Below are 14,613 nucleotides of genomic sequence, written 5' to 3'. Positions count from 1 at the left end.
AGAAAAGGTGCTGCTTAGACCAAGCCTCAGATTCCTTCCCAAAGTAATGTCCAAGTTCTGTTCTTCCCAGGAGATAGTACTCCTAGTGTTCTTCTTTTTATATATTCCTTTGTTACTGTTTTTGAGGTTATTTTTATTGTGAGCTAAGCTGTTATTTTTATTGTGGCATTTCAAGAATTATTGTGATTTTGTTATTTTTGGAAACATCTCTGTCTTTTGTAGGTATGGGATAAAAATAGTTGCAATAAATAAATTAGGAGAGAAATCCCTAAGTTTACAAAACTGTTTTCTTGAGTGGGAGAGGAGAATATTGTCTGTCAAATAGTTTTGTGAGCTGTCCATCTTTACATTATATACTAGAAAAGTAACTAAAAATGAGAAGAATCTATTATGAAAAGTATCTGTTTGACAAAACTATTAGCATAAACATAATTTTAACAAACTGTGTTCATAGGGGACTTTGCACCTGAGAACATCAAAGCACTTTACCAACACTAATTAAAGTAGAATGGATGTTGGAAGACAGCCGATGTCTCGATTGTATTTGAAGTCATGAGAGAATTGCTATGTACACACCCTGTCAACACCCCAGATGAATTCCTTAGTGGAGATGATGCAGGGGGGAAATCCATTTGTCACATATAATTTCTTGCTGAATGCTTAACTAAGGGAAGCAATTTTAAAACCTACATTTTACTATTTTGTTGGATCCCCTTTTCTGATTTGTTACATATCAGGATGAGTCATTGCCCTGAAAAAGCAATATTTAATCAATGTGCCCCTCACCCTAGGAAAAAGGCTGAAAACAAACTAAAGGGAAATTACAAAAAGTGGAACTTTGAACAGGATTTTTCCCCTAAGTATGCTATGTTCTTGTCCATGGAGATAAATTTAGGAGAAATACAGGGGTTGTGTTAAGTTCTATGTGGAACCATAGCTTTAGTTCTGCTTCCATCTGATTACAGAATCCATCAGCAGTGCAAACTACTCCTGTGTGGATTATTTGGGTTTAAACTTGTTTGGCTAAAAGGAATAGCAAGTCAAAGCTCACAGCAGCTTGTCTCTTGAAGTGCTGCCATTGTGATTAGCCAATACTGTCTTCCACTCAGAGAGGTAATTCAGATTTTAAAATGAAGGACTAATTGCAGAGAGTTGACATTAAATGAACAAACAAATTACCCTTCTGACCAAAACTAGACAGCTCTTTGACTGCATGGTAATTGTTTTTTGTCTGAAGCTAATTATTGTTGGCTTGTGTTGTGGCTAATAATTAACTTATTCAAAGAACATTAATCCACATATATACATCTTCATTATCTTGTATTTCTTGCTGTTTAAGGCTTGGCTCCTTGCCTGATCTCAAATATATTGCATAGCACCTTACTTTGATCTGATTGGACATAACCATTGCTACATTTTGTTAAATATTTGCTTTGCCAAGTTACTGTTAATAATTTAGGGAATAATAGGGAAGATGCTTCGCTAATGAGTTAGGGACCATAGGCTTCATCACTATATTGCCTTACATATTATCTATTACTTTAAATATGTACTCCTATGCACCACCAGTGCTCCATGTTGTCTCATGTTAGTTCTAGAATTGATCATGTTCTGCTTCAGTATTTTTTCTACTCTGTATTGGATTCTTGCTAATACTATGTCTTTTAAACTTGTATCTATTTACCCTATGGTATTGTCTATGAAATGGCCTTGATACTGTATTGAAATATACTTGATACTGATTGTACTAATACTGTGTAATCCGCCTTGAATCTCAGTGAGAAAGGCTGACTATAAATGAATGAATGAAATGAAATGAATGAATGAATGAATTTGAAAAGCTGTATTTTCAAGGTGTCTAAATACAGGTTGTATGAAAGCTGGTGCAATACAAAATTCATAATTTAAGATTTTCCTTTGACTTTTCCTTGCTCGTAAGTTGCCCTGGCTCCTCTCCTGTCTACTTAGAGCTGGTATGTAGATGTTGTTGCAGCTGACCTACCTGCAGAAATAACAACAACTGCATTTATATTCTGCTTTTCTAGACAGATTAGTGTCCACCCAGAGCGGTGAAGAAGTTAGTATTATTATCCCCACAATACAGCTGGGGAGCTGGGGCTGAGAGGAGTGGCTTACCCAAGGCCACCTACTGAGCTCATGGCGGTAGTGGGATTTGAACCAGTAGAGTGCTGATTCACAGCCAAACCACTTAACCACTGTGCTACAGCAGCTCTTCAAATGACTGCTCATGTGAGTAGACTATGCATGAGAACTGTATAACATGGGGGAAGAGATTTAGGAAAGTCGTATTTTCTCTTCCATGGTTATAAAAAAATTATACAATTTTTTCTAATTACTGAGGAGGAAGTGTGATCTTCAGCAAGTCCCTCCACCCCACCATCACCTTGCACTGCTTATGTAAATGAACCTCTTGTGTGAGTAGTAATTTCCAGCGGTTAGGCCAGCAGCAGAAATATACTTGTTAACTTTTAGCAGGATGCTAAAAAAACGACCACTTTGAAGCACCAGTATATTTCAGTGAGAGCTTAAAGGGGATAGGACATAGTCCTCTCTTCACTCACACAGAATCTCTTGCACATATTATGTTGAGATGAATAGTAATGAAAGAAAGCATTTCCAAGTGCACATGTACATATACTTGGTTCTTTTTCATGAGGATTTGTGCAGGATGTTTCATGCAGTTGAGGCTTTAGTACATTTGCTAGACTGGGGGGGGGGGGGGATGCTTTTTTGTAGTAATTCCAGTACTTACTGGAACATTTGCAGAGCTGTTGTAGTGTGCCAAATAGCATATCATATTTGGATAAAGGAGATCTGGATTCAAATAGTCATTCTCTTGACATACCTCAGTGGTTGGCCTTGGGCCAGTCACTATCCTTCAGCCTAACCTACCTCACAAAATAGCGATAAGGATTACTTGGGTAATCCCCAGAGATAATGTTGAATTTCTCATCTAAGTCGTTTCAGCTCAAAAATCCTCATTTTGAGTTTGCATCTCCTTTGTGTGAAATGAACTTATATTATTTCCGACATTTTCTGTTTTCCACATAGAATGTGTGCTTTTTCAAATACTATTTGTGCTTCATTAAATCAGCATTATACATTGGGTTGGATTCTACAGTTCCACTCTACTGGTGGAGGTTTTTCCTCTGGTGAAATAAGACTTCCCTTAGGGCAAGACTCTTGGAAGTGTGTCTTGTGTCAAGGGAAGACTCCTTCTACTGGAGAAAAAAGCCTTCACTAGCGGAACAGATCTGCCAGATCCAACCCATTATAAGTATAAAATTATATATACTGTTCATATAAATATCTTAGGAATTGTGCTTAAAGCCCAAGCACTATGCATATACAATGCAAAAAATCTGCAAAACCAAGTTAAAAAAAGAGAATCAAAACCATTGCCAAAACAAGAATAGAAAGCAAATGTCTTGAGAACTGATGTATTGTCGAAGGCTTTCACGGCCAGAGAACGATGGTTGTTGTGGGTTTTCCGGGCTGTATTGCCGTGGTCTTGGCATTGTAGTTCCTGACGTTTCGCCAGCAGCTGTGGCTGGCATCTTCAGAGGTGTAGCACCAAAAGACAGAGATCTCTGTCTTTTGGTGCTACACCTCTGAAGATGCCAGCCACAGCTGCTGGCGAAACGTCAGGAACTACAATGCCAAGACCACGGCAATACAGCCCGGAAAACCCACAACAACCATCGTCTTGAGAACTCTCACTTATTTCATGTGTGCTGCCTTGAAATCCTTGAAGGATATAAATGTAATATATGATATTTACATATCTAACACAGGATAAACAGCAATAGGTTGCATTAAATTTTTGTGGTGAATGCTCTCTATACAGAAATTTGTGAATTTCAGAAGCCTTCCTTATGGACATTTCCCATTTCTGTAACTTCTTGTTGAATGTACAATATAGATTACATTCATAGATATTGACACTGTGACACTCTGTTATTGCAGTAACAGAACCAAAATTTGTGCTGTTTCTGCAGAAGCTGGAATATATTTTTGCATTTATTTATTTTTGGCTCATTCTCCAGGGAAGAAGATGAATATTCAGAACTACGATCGGAACTTAGTCACAGCCAACATGAAGCCAATGAAGATTCACGTAGTATTGACCAAGATCAAACTTCTGTTTCCGTCCCAGAGAACCAGTCAACCATGGTCACAGCTGACATGGGTGAGATGTGTTTTCAAACAGAAAAGATGTCACATTGTAGCAGAAGGAAGATATTACAGGAAGATATTTTGATAGACTTATCAACATGTACAAAGGAAAAATAATTATTAATATGGCATATCTTAAATCAGGATTAAGAGTGTGGGGCAACTTTCCGGAATACATCCAATATAGTAGTAATGTGGTAGCGGCAGAGGAAGAATTGAAAATGAGGCAGTTGAATAACAGATTTCAAAATGGAAGGGAAATCTCTTTTGTTTCTTTTATCACGTATCACTTGGTGAGTTTAATTTTCTTTCAATCTGTGCCAGTAACCAGGGCTCATTTCTAGGGGGAACGCACCGGAACACAGTTCCGGCAGTTCTCCAAAGCGGTCACATGTCAAGTGCCCCCCCACCTGACTCAGCCATTTTAGGCCCATTTCAGCCTGGATTGGGGCTGAAACGGCCCAGATTGGGCCTCTGATGGGTGGTTGAGCACTCTCCCACTCAGCAGTGGCCTGATCCTGACTATTTTGGGCTCTTTTTCGGCCATTTTCAGCCTCTTTTTGCCATTTTGGGCCCAACTTTGGCCCTGAATGGCCAGGATTGGGGCCAAAACAGCCAGGATAGGTGATGTCAGGGGGTGTGGCATATGCAAATCAGTTATGCTAATGACACACTTCCAGTGATGTCAATGCTAATGAGTTATGCTAATGAGTTCCTCCAGCTCTTTTTCTACGAAATGACCCCTGCTACCATGCAATTTGCACAAATCAACCAGCTGTAACCAGGGCTTTTTTTCTGCAAAAAGAGGTGGTGGAACTCAGTGGGTTGCCCTCAGAGAAAATGGTCACATGGCTGGTGGCCCCGCCCCCTGATCTCCAGACAGAGGGGAGTTTAGATTGCCCTCCATGCCGCTCAGCGGCGTGGAGGGCAATCTAAACTCCCCTCTGTCTGGAGATCAGGGGGCGGGGCCACCAGCCATGTGACCATTTTCAAGAGGTTCCGGAACTCCGTTCCACCGCATTCCCCCTGAAAAAAAGCCCTGCAAGGTAGTAAGTTGGTTGCTTCTAGTCCTGGTCCTGATAAGTTTTTCCTCCAGGGCAGAAGGGGGGGAGCAAGATTGGACTAGAATGCTAAAGTAACCATGGAAAGGGGCCTGCCCTCCTTTCATTGACAGAAACCGGGTTTTGAAGGCTTTTGATGTGATTGGCTAGCAACCTGTGCACAATTTGATAGGTAAAAAGGTAAAGGTATTCCCCTGTGCAAGCACCGAGTCATTAGTGACCCATGGGGGATGTCGCATCACGACATTTTCTTGGCAGACTTTTTACAGGGTGGTTTGCCATTGCCTTCCCCAGTCATCTACTCTTTATCCCCAGGAAATTGGTACTCATTTTACCGACCTCAGAAGGATAAAAGGCTGAGTCAACCTTGAGCTGGCTACCTGAACCTGGCTTCTGCCGGGATCAAACTCAGGTTGTGAGCAGAGCTTGGGCTGCAGTACTGCAGCTTACCACTCTGCGCCACAGGGCTCTTCTATTTGGTACAGAAGTTTAATTTTAACACCGAATACACCCATGAACTTTTCTGTACATCAGATTCAAAAGAGTGTTTATGCACAGTCACTCGTACATGTATGCATATTCATACACAGCCCCAACAATGAACAAAGCAAGTTAGAAGAAACATAATAAACATTTATAGCATCAGTTGTTGGAGATTTTGTGGTACAATTTCCAAAGATAGCCCTGTCTAAGCCTGTGCAGAAGCAGCTGCATTGGATTACAACCTGTAACAGAACAACACTGGGCAGCTTTACTGCCCTGTTATGATTGTGGCATTTGTTTTCTGCAAATATAAAGATGTGAAGATCAAGACACAATGGAATAATATTTTCTGTAATTTCTTATACACATCCTTTCCTCAGTTTATTTTTCCTTTTGTTCCTTTTTTCTTATACATACTGTTAATCCAATGACAAGCAGCTGCTACTGGTCCCTGGCCCCAGGGAGGCCCGTTTAGCGTTAACCAGAGCCAGGGCCTTTTCGGTCCTGGCTCCAGCTGGTGGAACACTCTGTCTAAAGAGATCAGGGCCCAGCCAGATTTACTATCCTTCCGCCAGGCCTGTAAGACAGAGCTGTTCCACCAGGCGTATGGTTGACGGTCTGGGCCTCCCTGCCGGCCACCTAGAGAGAGCTGTGCCCCTACAAAGGGATATCTACCACCTAGCCTCTGCCATATATTTCTGGAGGTGGTTGGGTGGTGGTTACTGGTGAAATCTGCTGCCGTATGTTTTTCAAAACCTGCTGCTGTATTGCTTGTTGTGTGTGTTCTTTTTTTAAATATTTAAGATATTTTACTGGTTTTAAAGATATTGTATTTTATATTATTCTATTAATTGGAATCTGCCCTGAGCCTGCTGGTGCAGGGAGGGCAGAATACAAATTGAATAAAGTAAGTAAAGTAAATAAATAAATAAATAAAAATTATTTTTAATCCTTTTCTTTGAATTACGCATTATGCAAATTCATCATGAACTGAAAACATGGAATTACACATTGTACTAATGCAGCAACCTCATTGATATATCAAATGACACTCACCTCTCATGATACACTAGTAAATTTAGATTTGCTGCTCTACTGCTACAGGCAGTAAAACACCAAGGGCTAAAATAGCTAAGCTCCCTTGTTGTATGTTATACATTCTATGACTGCATTTAATCTTCTTTCTCCTTATTGGTTCCTATAGCCATGTTATTTCTTATTTCCTGTGAGGAAAACAGTCTTGTTAAATGTAATAAAACTTGTTCAAATTGTCTCAGAAATGCAAGCAAAATAAATAGATTTCATCAGGAATACAAGCAAAATGAATAGATTTCAGCCAACTCTTTGGTACATCCATGCCTGAGAAACTATTTTTAAAACATGTATTTTGTAACTGAATAGTTGCTAATGTAAAAAAAGAAGACTTTTAAGTGGAACTGACAGAGCAGAATGTTTTCTATGGGGAACTTGAGAATATTTACATAGGAGAAAACTTCAGAAGGCCATCTTCTTTTGCCCATTTTCTTTTTTTTGGCAAGTAGTAGAACATATATGACTATCAGTTGTTCAGGACTTGGATTTGTCTACTGTGTGTCCATCCTTGTAGCAAGTAAAAGCATCTCATCAGGTCTTGAGAAAGACTTTCTTTTTTTCCTGAGACCTTTGAGAACTGTTGCTGAGTCATTTGTTAGATGGACCAATGGCAGATTCATATGTTCAAACTGGAGTTCTTTGATTATTAACAAAGCACATGGTTAAGGGCAATAAGGAGAAACTATATACTTGTATCTCCAGAAAAGCTTTTGACAATGTCCATTGTCAAAGGTTCTTAGGTAAACTTAATTGTCACAGGGTAAGACTGTTATCCACCTTGAGCCTCCACAAGAAAGATGTGCTGTGAATTAAGTAACTAAATAAGAGAGCTGTCTGGTGGGATTAAATGGATTGTTCTCACAAGGAAGAAAACTAAGCAATGAAGTCCCCTGGGGAGCTGCGTTAGAACCGGTGCTATTTAATTTGTTCCTAAATTATTTGGAATGGCTTAGTTTGTGCATGATACCAAATTATTCAGGATGGTGAAAACCACAATAGATTGTAAAGAGCTCCAAGAGGCTCTCTCCAGATTGACTGACTGAGCATCACTGTGCCAAATGAGTTCTATATGAGTGTATAAAGTTGAGGGGGGAATCCTAACTTTAAATATATGCTGATGAGATCTGAACTGATGATGACTAACCAGAAAAGAAATCTTTGGATTGTGGTTGATTGCTCAATGAAAATCACATCTGCTTAGTGTGTGACAGCCGTGGGAAAAGCTAGCGAATATTAGCAAATAAATTGGAATGAGTCAGCTAATACCAGAATACCCTTGTTTAGATTGATGCTAAATTCTCATCAAAAAGGATATCACAGATATGGAAATGATGCCAAAAATGGGCAAGAGGTTAGATTTTCATTCTTATGAGAAAAAACAAGAGTTTAATTAGGGCTTTTCAGTTTAGAAAGAAGTAACTAGGAGAAACTATGACGTTTATAAAATTAGCATGATGTGAAGATAAGTAGATAGAGAGCCATTTTTTTCCCTCTCCCAAAATACTAATCTTTGGGTGACACCAATGAAATTGATGGCTAATGAATTCAGGATATACAGAATGAATCACTTCTTCATACAAAGCATAATTAACTGGTGGAACTTGTTGCTATGAGATGTAGTTGGTGGTCACTAGCTTATATGGGTTTAAAAGGCAATTGGATAAATTTATGGAAGATAGGTCCATTTGTGGCTACTAGCCATATCAGAATAAGATATCTGTTGGGGAGAAACAAAAAGGGGAGGCTTTGCCTCTGTGTTCCTCCTGTAGACTTATAGATGATCTGGTCAGCCAATGTGTGTAGTAAGATGCTGGACTAGATAGACCATTAGGTCTGGTCCATCAGGGCTCTTCTTATATTCTCTGTTTATGAAACAGGTTTAAAATATCTGGCATAATAGGGCACAGCACCTCAATTAGGCTAGGAAAAAATTATACTAGAAGAACAACAATGGTGCCGATGGATTGGCAGTGCTTGTGAATATTTTATAATATGAATTTCCTTTCAGGTAAAATCTGCGTAGTATGAAAACTTTTTTAATAATAGGCCTTTACTCTTGGTCAGTACATAGCGAAATAGTTTAAACATTATTGAATTGTCCATACAGGGGACAGTTGCTGGGCTAATTCTGGTGAATGAAAGTAGTTGCCCTCAGTAAACATCACCTGTTAAATTAACTAGAAGAATCAGAAGTAATTGCACACATCTCATTTTGTGTGGATGTCTTCAATTTTTCAAGGAGAAATTGCATATCTTAGAAATAAATAGTAAAAGAGTCCAGTAGCACCTTTAAGATTAACCAACTTTATTGTTGCATAAGCTTTCGAGAACCAGGACCTAGTGAAATTGACTGGTAATAGATTCAGGATAGCTGTCAGTTCAACTTCAATGCAGTGTATAGTTAATTTGAAGAACTCACTGCCACAGAATGTGATGACGGCCAATGGCTTACATGGCTTTAAAAAACTCATCAGTAGTTGTAAACTCATCAGTGGTTGTAATCCTCCCTGAGCCTGTTGGTGTGGAGAGGGCGGAATATAAATCAAATAAATAAATAAATAGAATAAATAAATACTGGTTAAATGTCCAGTTGCAATATGCTTCCGAGTGCAAGTTGCTGGGGAGCAATAACAGGAACAGGCTTTGACCTCTGAGCCCCTGCTTGTTGACCTACTTGGGGCTTCTGGTAGGGTGATGTGGGAAATGGGATTCTGGACTAGTCAGACATGCTGCTTGAGAATGCAAAAAAAAATTAAAAATCCTTAGGTCACTTCCTTCCTTCCTGACGCCTACAGTGATATATATTTCACAAAATCATTCAAGAAGGGTCCTACTGTTGAGCCAGTTCAGATGCGTGTGAAAGTTTCCTTTTTTGTGTGTGAATATCTTACAATCTTTAAATATTAGTGGATAACTTTTCAAGGCTCCATAATTGTTAGGAGAATTATCATCCAGCAGTAAATTAGTAACTTGCAAGGTTAGATTAATGGTGTTTGTGCTTGGGAAGGGGCAGGTTGTGAAGAGAAATATTTGCCTATTTGATGTACCTTTTACAAGATCGCAGCCTCTCTTTCTTTAGATATAGATTGAATGGTAGCTCTCTTAATTGGTGACTTGTAGTGCTTCTCTGATACGTTCTTTCTGTTGTGCAGATACCTGTAGTGACTTGAACTCTGAACTGCAGAGAGTGCTGACGGGTCTGGAGAATGTAGTCTGCGGGAGAAAGAAGAGCAGCTGCAGTCTGTCCGTAGCAGATGTGGACAGACACATCGAGCAGCTCACTACTGCCAGCGAACACTGTGACCTAGCCATTAAGGTGCGGTAATAGGAAGTAGTCACCTTCCTGTATAACATAAAATCAAATGAGTGTTATTTTTTGTATCTATGTAGCATTTTTCCTGTGATAATCTCAATGCCTTTCATTGTGCACAGCTTAATGTAGAAAACTATCAGTGTACCTGCTTTAAAGAGGGAATAATTAAGCCGTAGAGAAATGTTGTATTGAAAAATAGAATAACTGTTGCCTGTCTCCCTGTTAGAAAGCTCCTCTAATTATTAACTGAAACTGTCAAGTCACCGAATGTTCACACACATTTTAACTTATGTTAATACATCAGGTGAAAGGTACTATGAAGAAAGAAATTATTGAGATTCTGTGCAACCTGAGCAATAACAAGGAGGAAAATATCTGGGGAGTACAGAAACTAAGGGATAGAAAGGCCAGAGCCAGATACCGAAACTAGGCAACAATGGACTGAAAAACAGGGTCCTGAGGAAGACAGAAGAGGCAGAGGCCTGAAGGGAGTGAATATGGTTGGATGTTCAGCCAAGTAGAAATAGGAGGTGGAGCTTGTATAGGTCCTAGGGATGGCTGCTATGGGAGATAACCTAGCTGTGTAGTAGGTTAAAGGCATTTCACCCTTTTCATAGTTGTTTCCCTGTTTATCTGTGGTAAGTGGTTTCAGTAGTATTTGACATTTAATTTGTGAAGGACTCAGTACTGTGGCAATCATAACACATTATGATCTGTGTACTGCCACAGCTGTGCATAATATAGCTATAACATTGGGATGTCAGTGGAAGAATAATGATATAACTTATTTTAAAAAATAGAAAAACTATAACAGTTTTCTTCTAAGATGTATTGCAGATAAAGTTAATAAGAAATTGCTCTGTTTGTCTTCAATGGCTGTTTCCAGTGCAGAATCTGAGTTTGATTTCCATTTTATCATCAATCTTTGTGGGACCTTCTTCAGTGTGGGAGACATCCCAAGACTGAAAAAGTTGATCTGTACTGGCTAACGGTTTTTAAATCGGAAACAGAATAGGTGAAAAGACTGCTTGTTCAGACATTTATACTACATCCCTGGTATTTGCCTGAGCTGCATTTTGATGTCAGACTTTAAAGTGGTCCTCTTGTGTTGTGTTGTGGTGGTGTTTTTAAAAATGCTAATCAATTTCCTGATGTAGAATCCAGCAGTAAAATAGCATGATGTCTGAAGAAATGTAATCATATAATTTTTGCGTAGTCAGCGCAGAACATTTTAGAGGATGACCTGTATGCACAATGTCTCCATTCTGGATATTGTGTTCATCTGTGCTCTTCAGTGCATTCCCACATTTGGGTGCTGTGCTTGCAGGATACACACTTGTTGAAAACAGAGTTGCACTTACCTGTAACTGCTGTTCATCTAGGTCTTCGTGCAGGCACACATTTGGGTACTGTGCTTGTGCAGGACAGCCGTTCGGAACAGGAATTCTTCAGCTTTAAGGCTATTGTGGGGGCCGACCTGGTCCAAATGGTCCCAGACTGGATTTTCCTGCTGGAAAGGTCACGTGGTGGAGCGAGGTCACCCCCACCCCCTCAGTTTGTTTTTTGCCGCCACAAGAAAAACACGTTTTTCTTCTTAGTCCTTTTTAAGGCTTGAAAGTTCAAAAGTTTATTAATAATTTAAAATTCAGTGTTTAGAGTTTAAAGTTAAGAGTTTGAAGTTTGATAATAGTGGTTAGAGTAGTTTTTTGAAAGTTTTTTCAATAGCTAAGGAGCCAAGAAGCTGTAGCCTGTGTTCTCTGGACGCGCTCGAGACTCAGACAACAAGATGGCGGATAAGTCTTTATTTAAAAAATGCAAGAAGTGTGGGACAAAAATGGCAAAGTCTGATGGCCATGCCTTATGCCTAGCATGTCTGGGCGAGGGGCATATTGTTGAGCATTGCAAGCATTGTCAGCTATTTACCTCTAAAGCCAGAGTGGATCAGGCCTCCCCTTTAAAGGCTATGCTCTGGGAAAAGGCAATATCCAGTGCCAATAGCCCGGCAGTAAAGAAATCTGCCATGGCAGAGCGCCCGACTCAGTCCAAGCCTGCACAAGCCCAAGCATCCGTCTCAGATCCGATGACTGTTGCGGAACCATCAGCTCTGATAGCACCTCCTCAATGCCAATCGAAGCCACGCTCCCATTCCAAGGATACGTCAGCTTCGGATCCAATATCCATCGGACTACTGTCGGATCCGATGGTCCAGTCTTGGAGCCAAAGATTGTCACCCTCCCAGGCCCAGGAAGAATTTTTCCAGATCTTCATCTCCAGCAGAGTGTGAGGGGTGCTTCAGCAATCCCCCCCCCCCCAAGAAAAGAAAGGACAAGTCCAAACACTTAGACAAACCCCAGCATAAGTCTCAGTGTCAGATCCGAGGCTTGGAAGGGAGGGTAGAGGAGCCCTTGGCTTCCAATGATAACATGAACTTATCTGAGAGGTCTTCAGAATCGGGGAAGGCTGAAGATGAGATACAGTTGGAGTATTGTAGGGAATGCTGCTCAACTTCCTCGGAACGGCCTCTGCAATCACACCACGGAGTGCCATGGTACCCACCATACCCACCTTGAGGATGGGAATATTACCCCAATTATCTGCCAGCACTGGCTTCATTATGCTCAGCACTGGGTAAACGCCAGTGCGGTTCGGATTCGACCTGGCACCCATCTACTCATCCATCAACTTCAAGGCACGGATCCGATTCAGAATCAGAGGGGGAAGTGATTGGTTCTGAGCATAGCCCTAGCTTTACTTCAGAACCATCCCCTGAAGAGACAGTTGGCATGTTGGAGCAGGACTCGCCCAATATTAATCTCAAATTGTATGCATACACACAGCAGAAGCCAAAAGACAGCATTTTGAAGCATATCTACTCTGACACCCCTGATGTGGTCACCTTCCCTATGATCGAAGGCTTTGTTGAGATCATGGACAATTTATGCCAAAACTGGCCTTGATTCCATCAACAACTAGGAAGATCGAGGCACTCTAGCAAAACTTGTTTACACACCGTCCAGCCTCATCCATGATTGCTAAAGAGCTGCAGGCAAAACATCACCAAGGCAGCCTTGCCACCTTGGCAGATAAGGAGGGGGGAAAGCTGGATGCAATAGGCAGAAAGCTATATTCAGGCTCAGCTTTAAACATTAAGATGGCCAATTTTTTGGCTATTATGAGTGGATACCAGATATTCCTTTGGCAACAAATTTTCGTATATGGACACATTACCAGAAAACAAGAAACCTCTTGTAAAGATCATTCAAGATGAAATGATGCTGCTGTCAAGACTGCAAATATGCACCAGTAGACATATGTTGAATGCCTCCACAAGAGGCCTCAATAGTGAGGTAGTCTTTTGTCAACACGCCTAGCTATGTGCCACTGCACTCCCTTTTGAGACTCAAAATAAATAGAGGACATGCCCTTTGAAGGCACTACATTGTTTGCCGAAAAAAACAAATGAATATTTAGCAAAAAAGAAAAAGGATTGCCAAACTGCAAAATCATATGGAGTTCTGCCTCAACCACCTGGATACATGGGATACAGGCAACCTGGAAAGAGAGAGTAACAGCAGAAACGGAACTATAGGTCCTACAGATTCCAGCCCTATAAGCAGCCGTATCCATACAAAGCACCATATTCTAACCAGTTGCAGTACAGGAGGAAGCAGTCAGGCCAGTCCAAGCCACCCCATCATGCCCAGTCTGCTAAGGGTCCTTCACAAGGGCAGAAAGAGCAATTCTGACTAGTCAGAAGCAGAGCCAGAGATAGCCTTATTTGAGAATCGGCTAGTTCAGTTTGCTCAAGCTCGGGAAAGCATTTCTAATGATACTTGGGTTATCTCTAGTTGGAGTTCTATTCACTGCCTCCTACTTTGCCATTCAGTGTTCCAAATAATACTCTTTTTGAATTGCAGGAGGAAATCCAATCCTTAGTGGTTAAGAGAGCCCTTCAGAGGGTACTTGATACAGACACCCCCTTTGGATACTTCTCCAGGTTTTTCTTAGTAGATAAGAAAGATGGGGGAAAGAGACCAATTTTGAATTTAAGGATCTTAATAGTTATCTGAGAATCACAAAATTAAGAATGGTCATGGTCCCATAGGTCATAAATATGGTCCTTCGAGATGCATGGTTTGCGGTCCTGGATCTGAAGGACGCATACTTTCACATCTTCATATAGCAAGGGCATAGGAAATATTTACGTTTTATACTGTTAGCAGGAGCGAGCAGGAGCAGGAGCATCACTCCCATCCTACAGTCACTCCATTGGCTACCTGTCAGTTACCGTGCTCAATTCAAGGTATTGTTTATTACATACAAAGCTCTCTACAGCCTTGGCCTGACATACTTACGGGACAGCCCCCCTCCCTATGTCAATCCACAGCAGCTTCACTCATCTGAACAGGGTGTCTTGCAGGTGCCAGTCTACAGAAGGGTGAAATCAACAGCAGCCTGTACACGGGC

The 14,613-nt window shown here is 40.7% G+C and overlaps 1 protein-coding gene across 2 annotated transcripts in view; it reads left to right on the top strand.

Moving 5' to 3' along the window:
• Positions 1–14,613, top strand: part of MCC (MCC regulator of WNT signaling pathway) — a 301,701-nt gene that overhangs the window by 217,184 nt on the left and 69,904 nt on the right. For both annotated transcript variants that reach the window (XM_054987477.1, XM_054987478.1), the window contains 2 exons: positions 4,068–4,210; positions 9,986–10,149. In XM_054987477.1, coding sequence (XP_054843452.1) covers positions 4,068–4,210; positions 9,986–10,149 — 307 coding nt within the window. The remainder of the gene's footprint in view (positions 1–4,067; positions 4,211–9,985; positions 10,150–14,613) is intronic.

Source organism: Eublepharis macularius, chromosome 8 (genome assembly GCF_028583425.1).
Source record: "Eublepharis macularius isolate TG4126 chromosome 8, MPM_Emac_v1.0, whole genome shotgun sequence".
Lineage (NCBI taxonomy): Eukaryota > Metazoa > Chordata > Lepidosauria > Squamata > Eublepharidae > Eublepharis > Eublepharis macularius.
The sequence above is the reverse complement of the archived record's forward strand: the minus strand, read 5'-3'. Positions and strand labels throughout refer to the sequence as shown.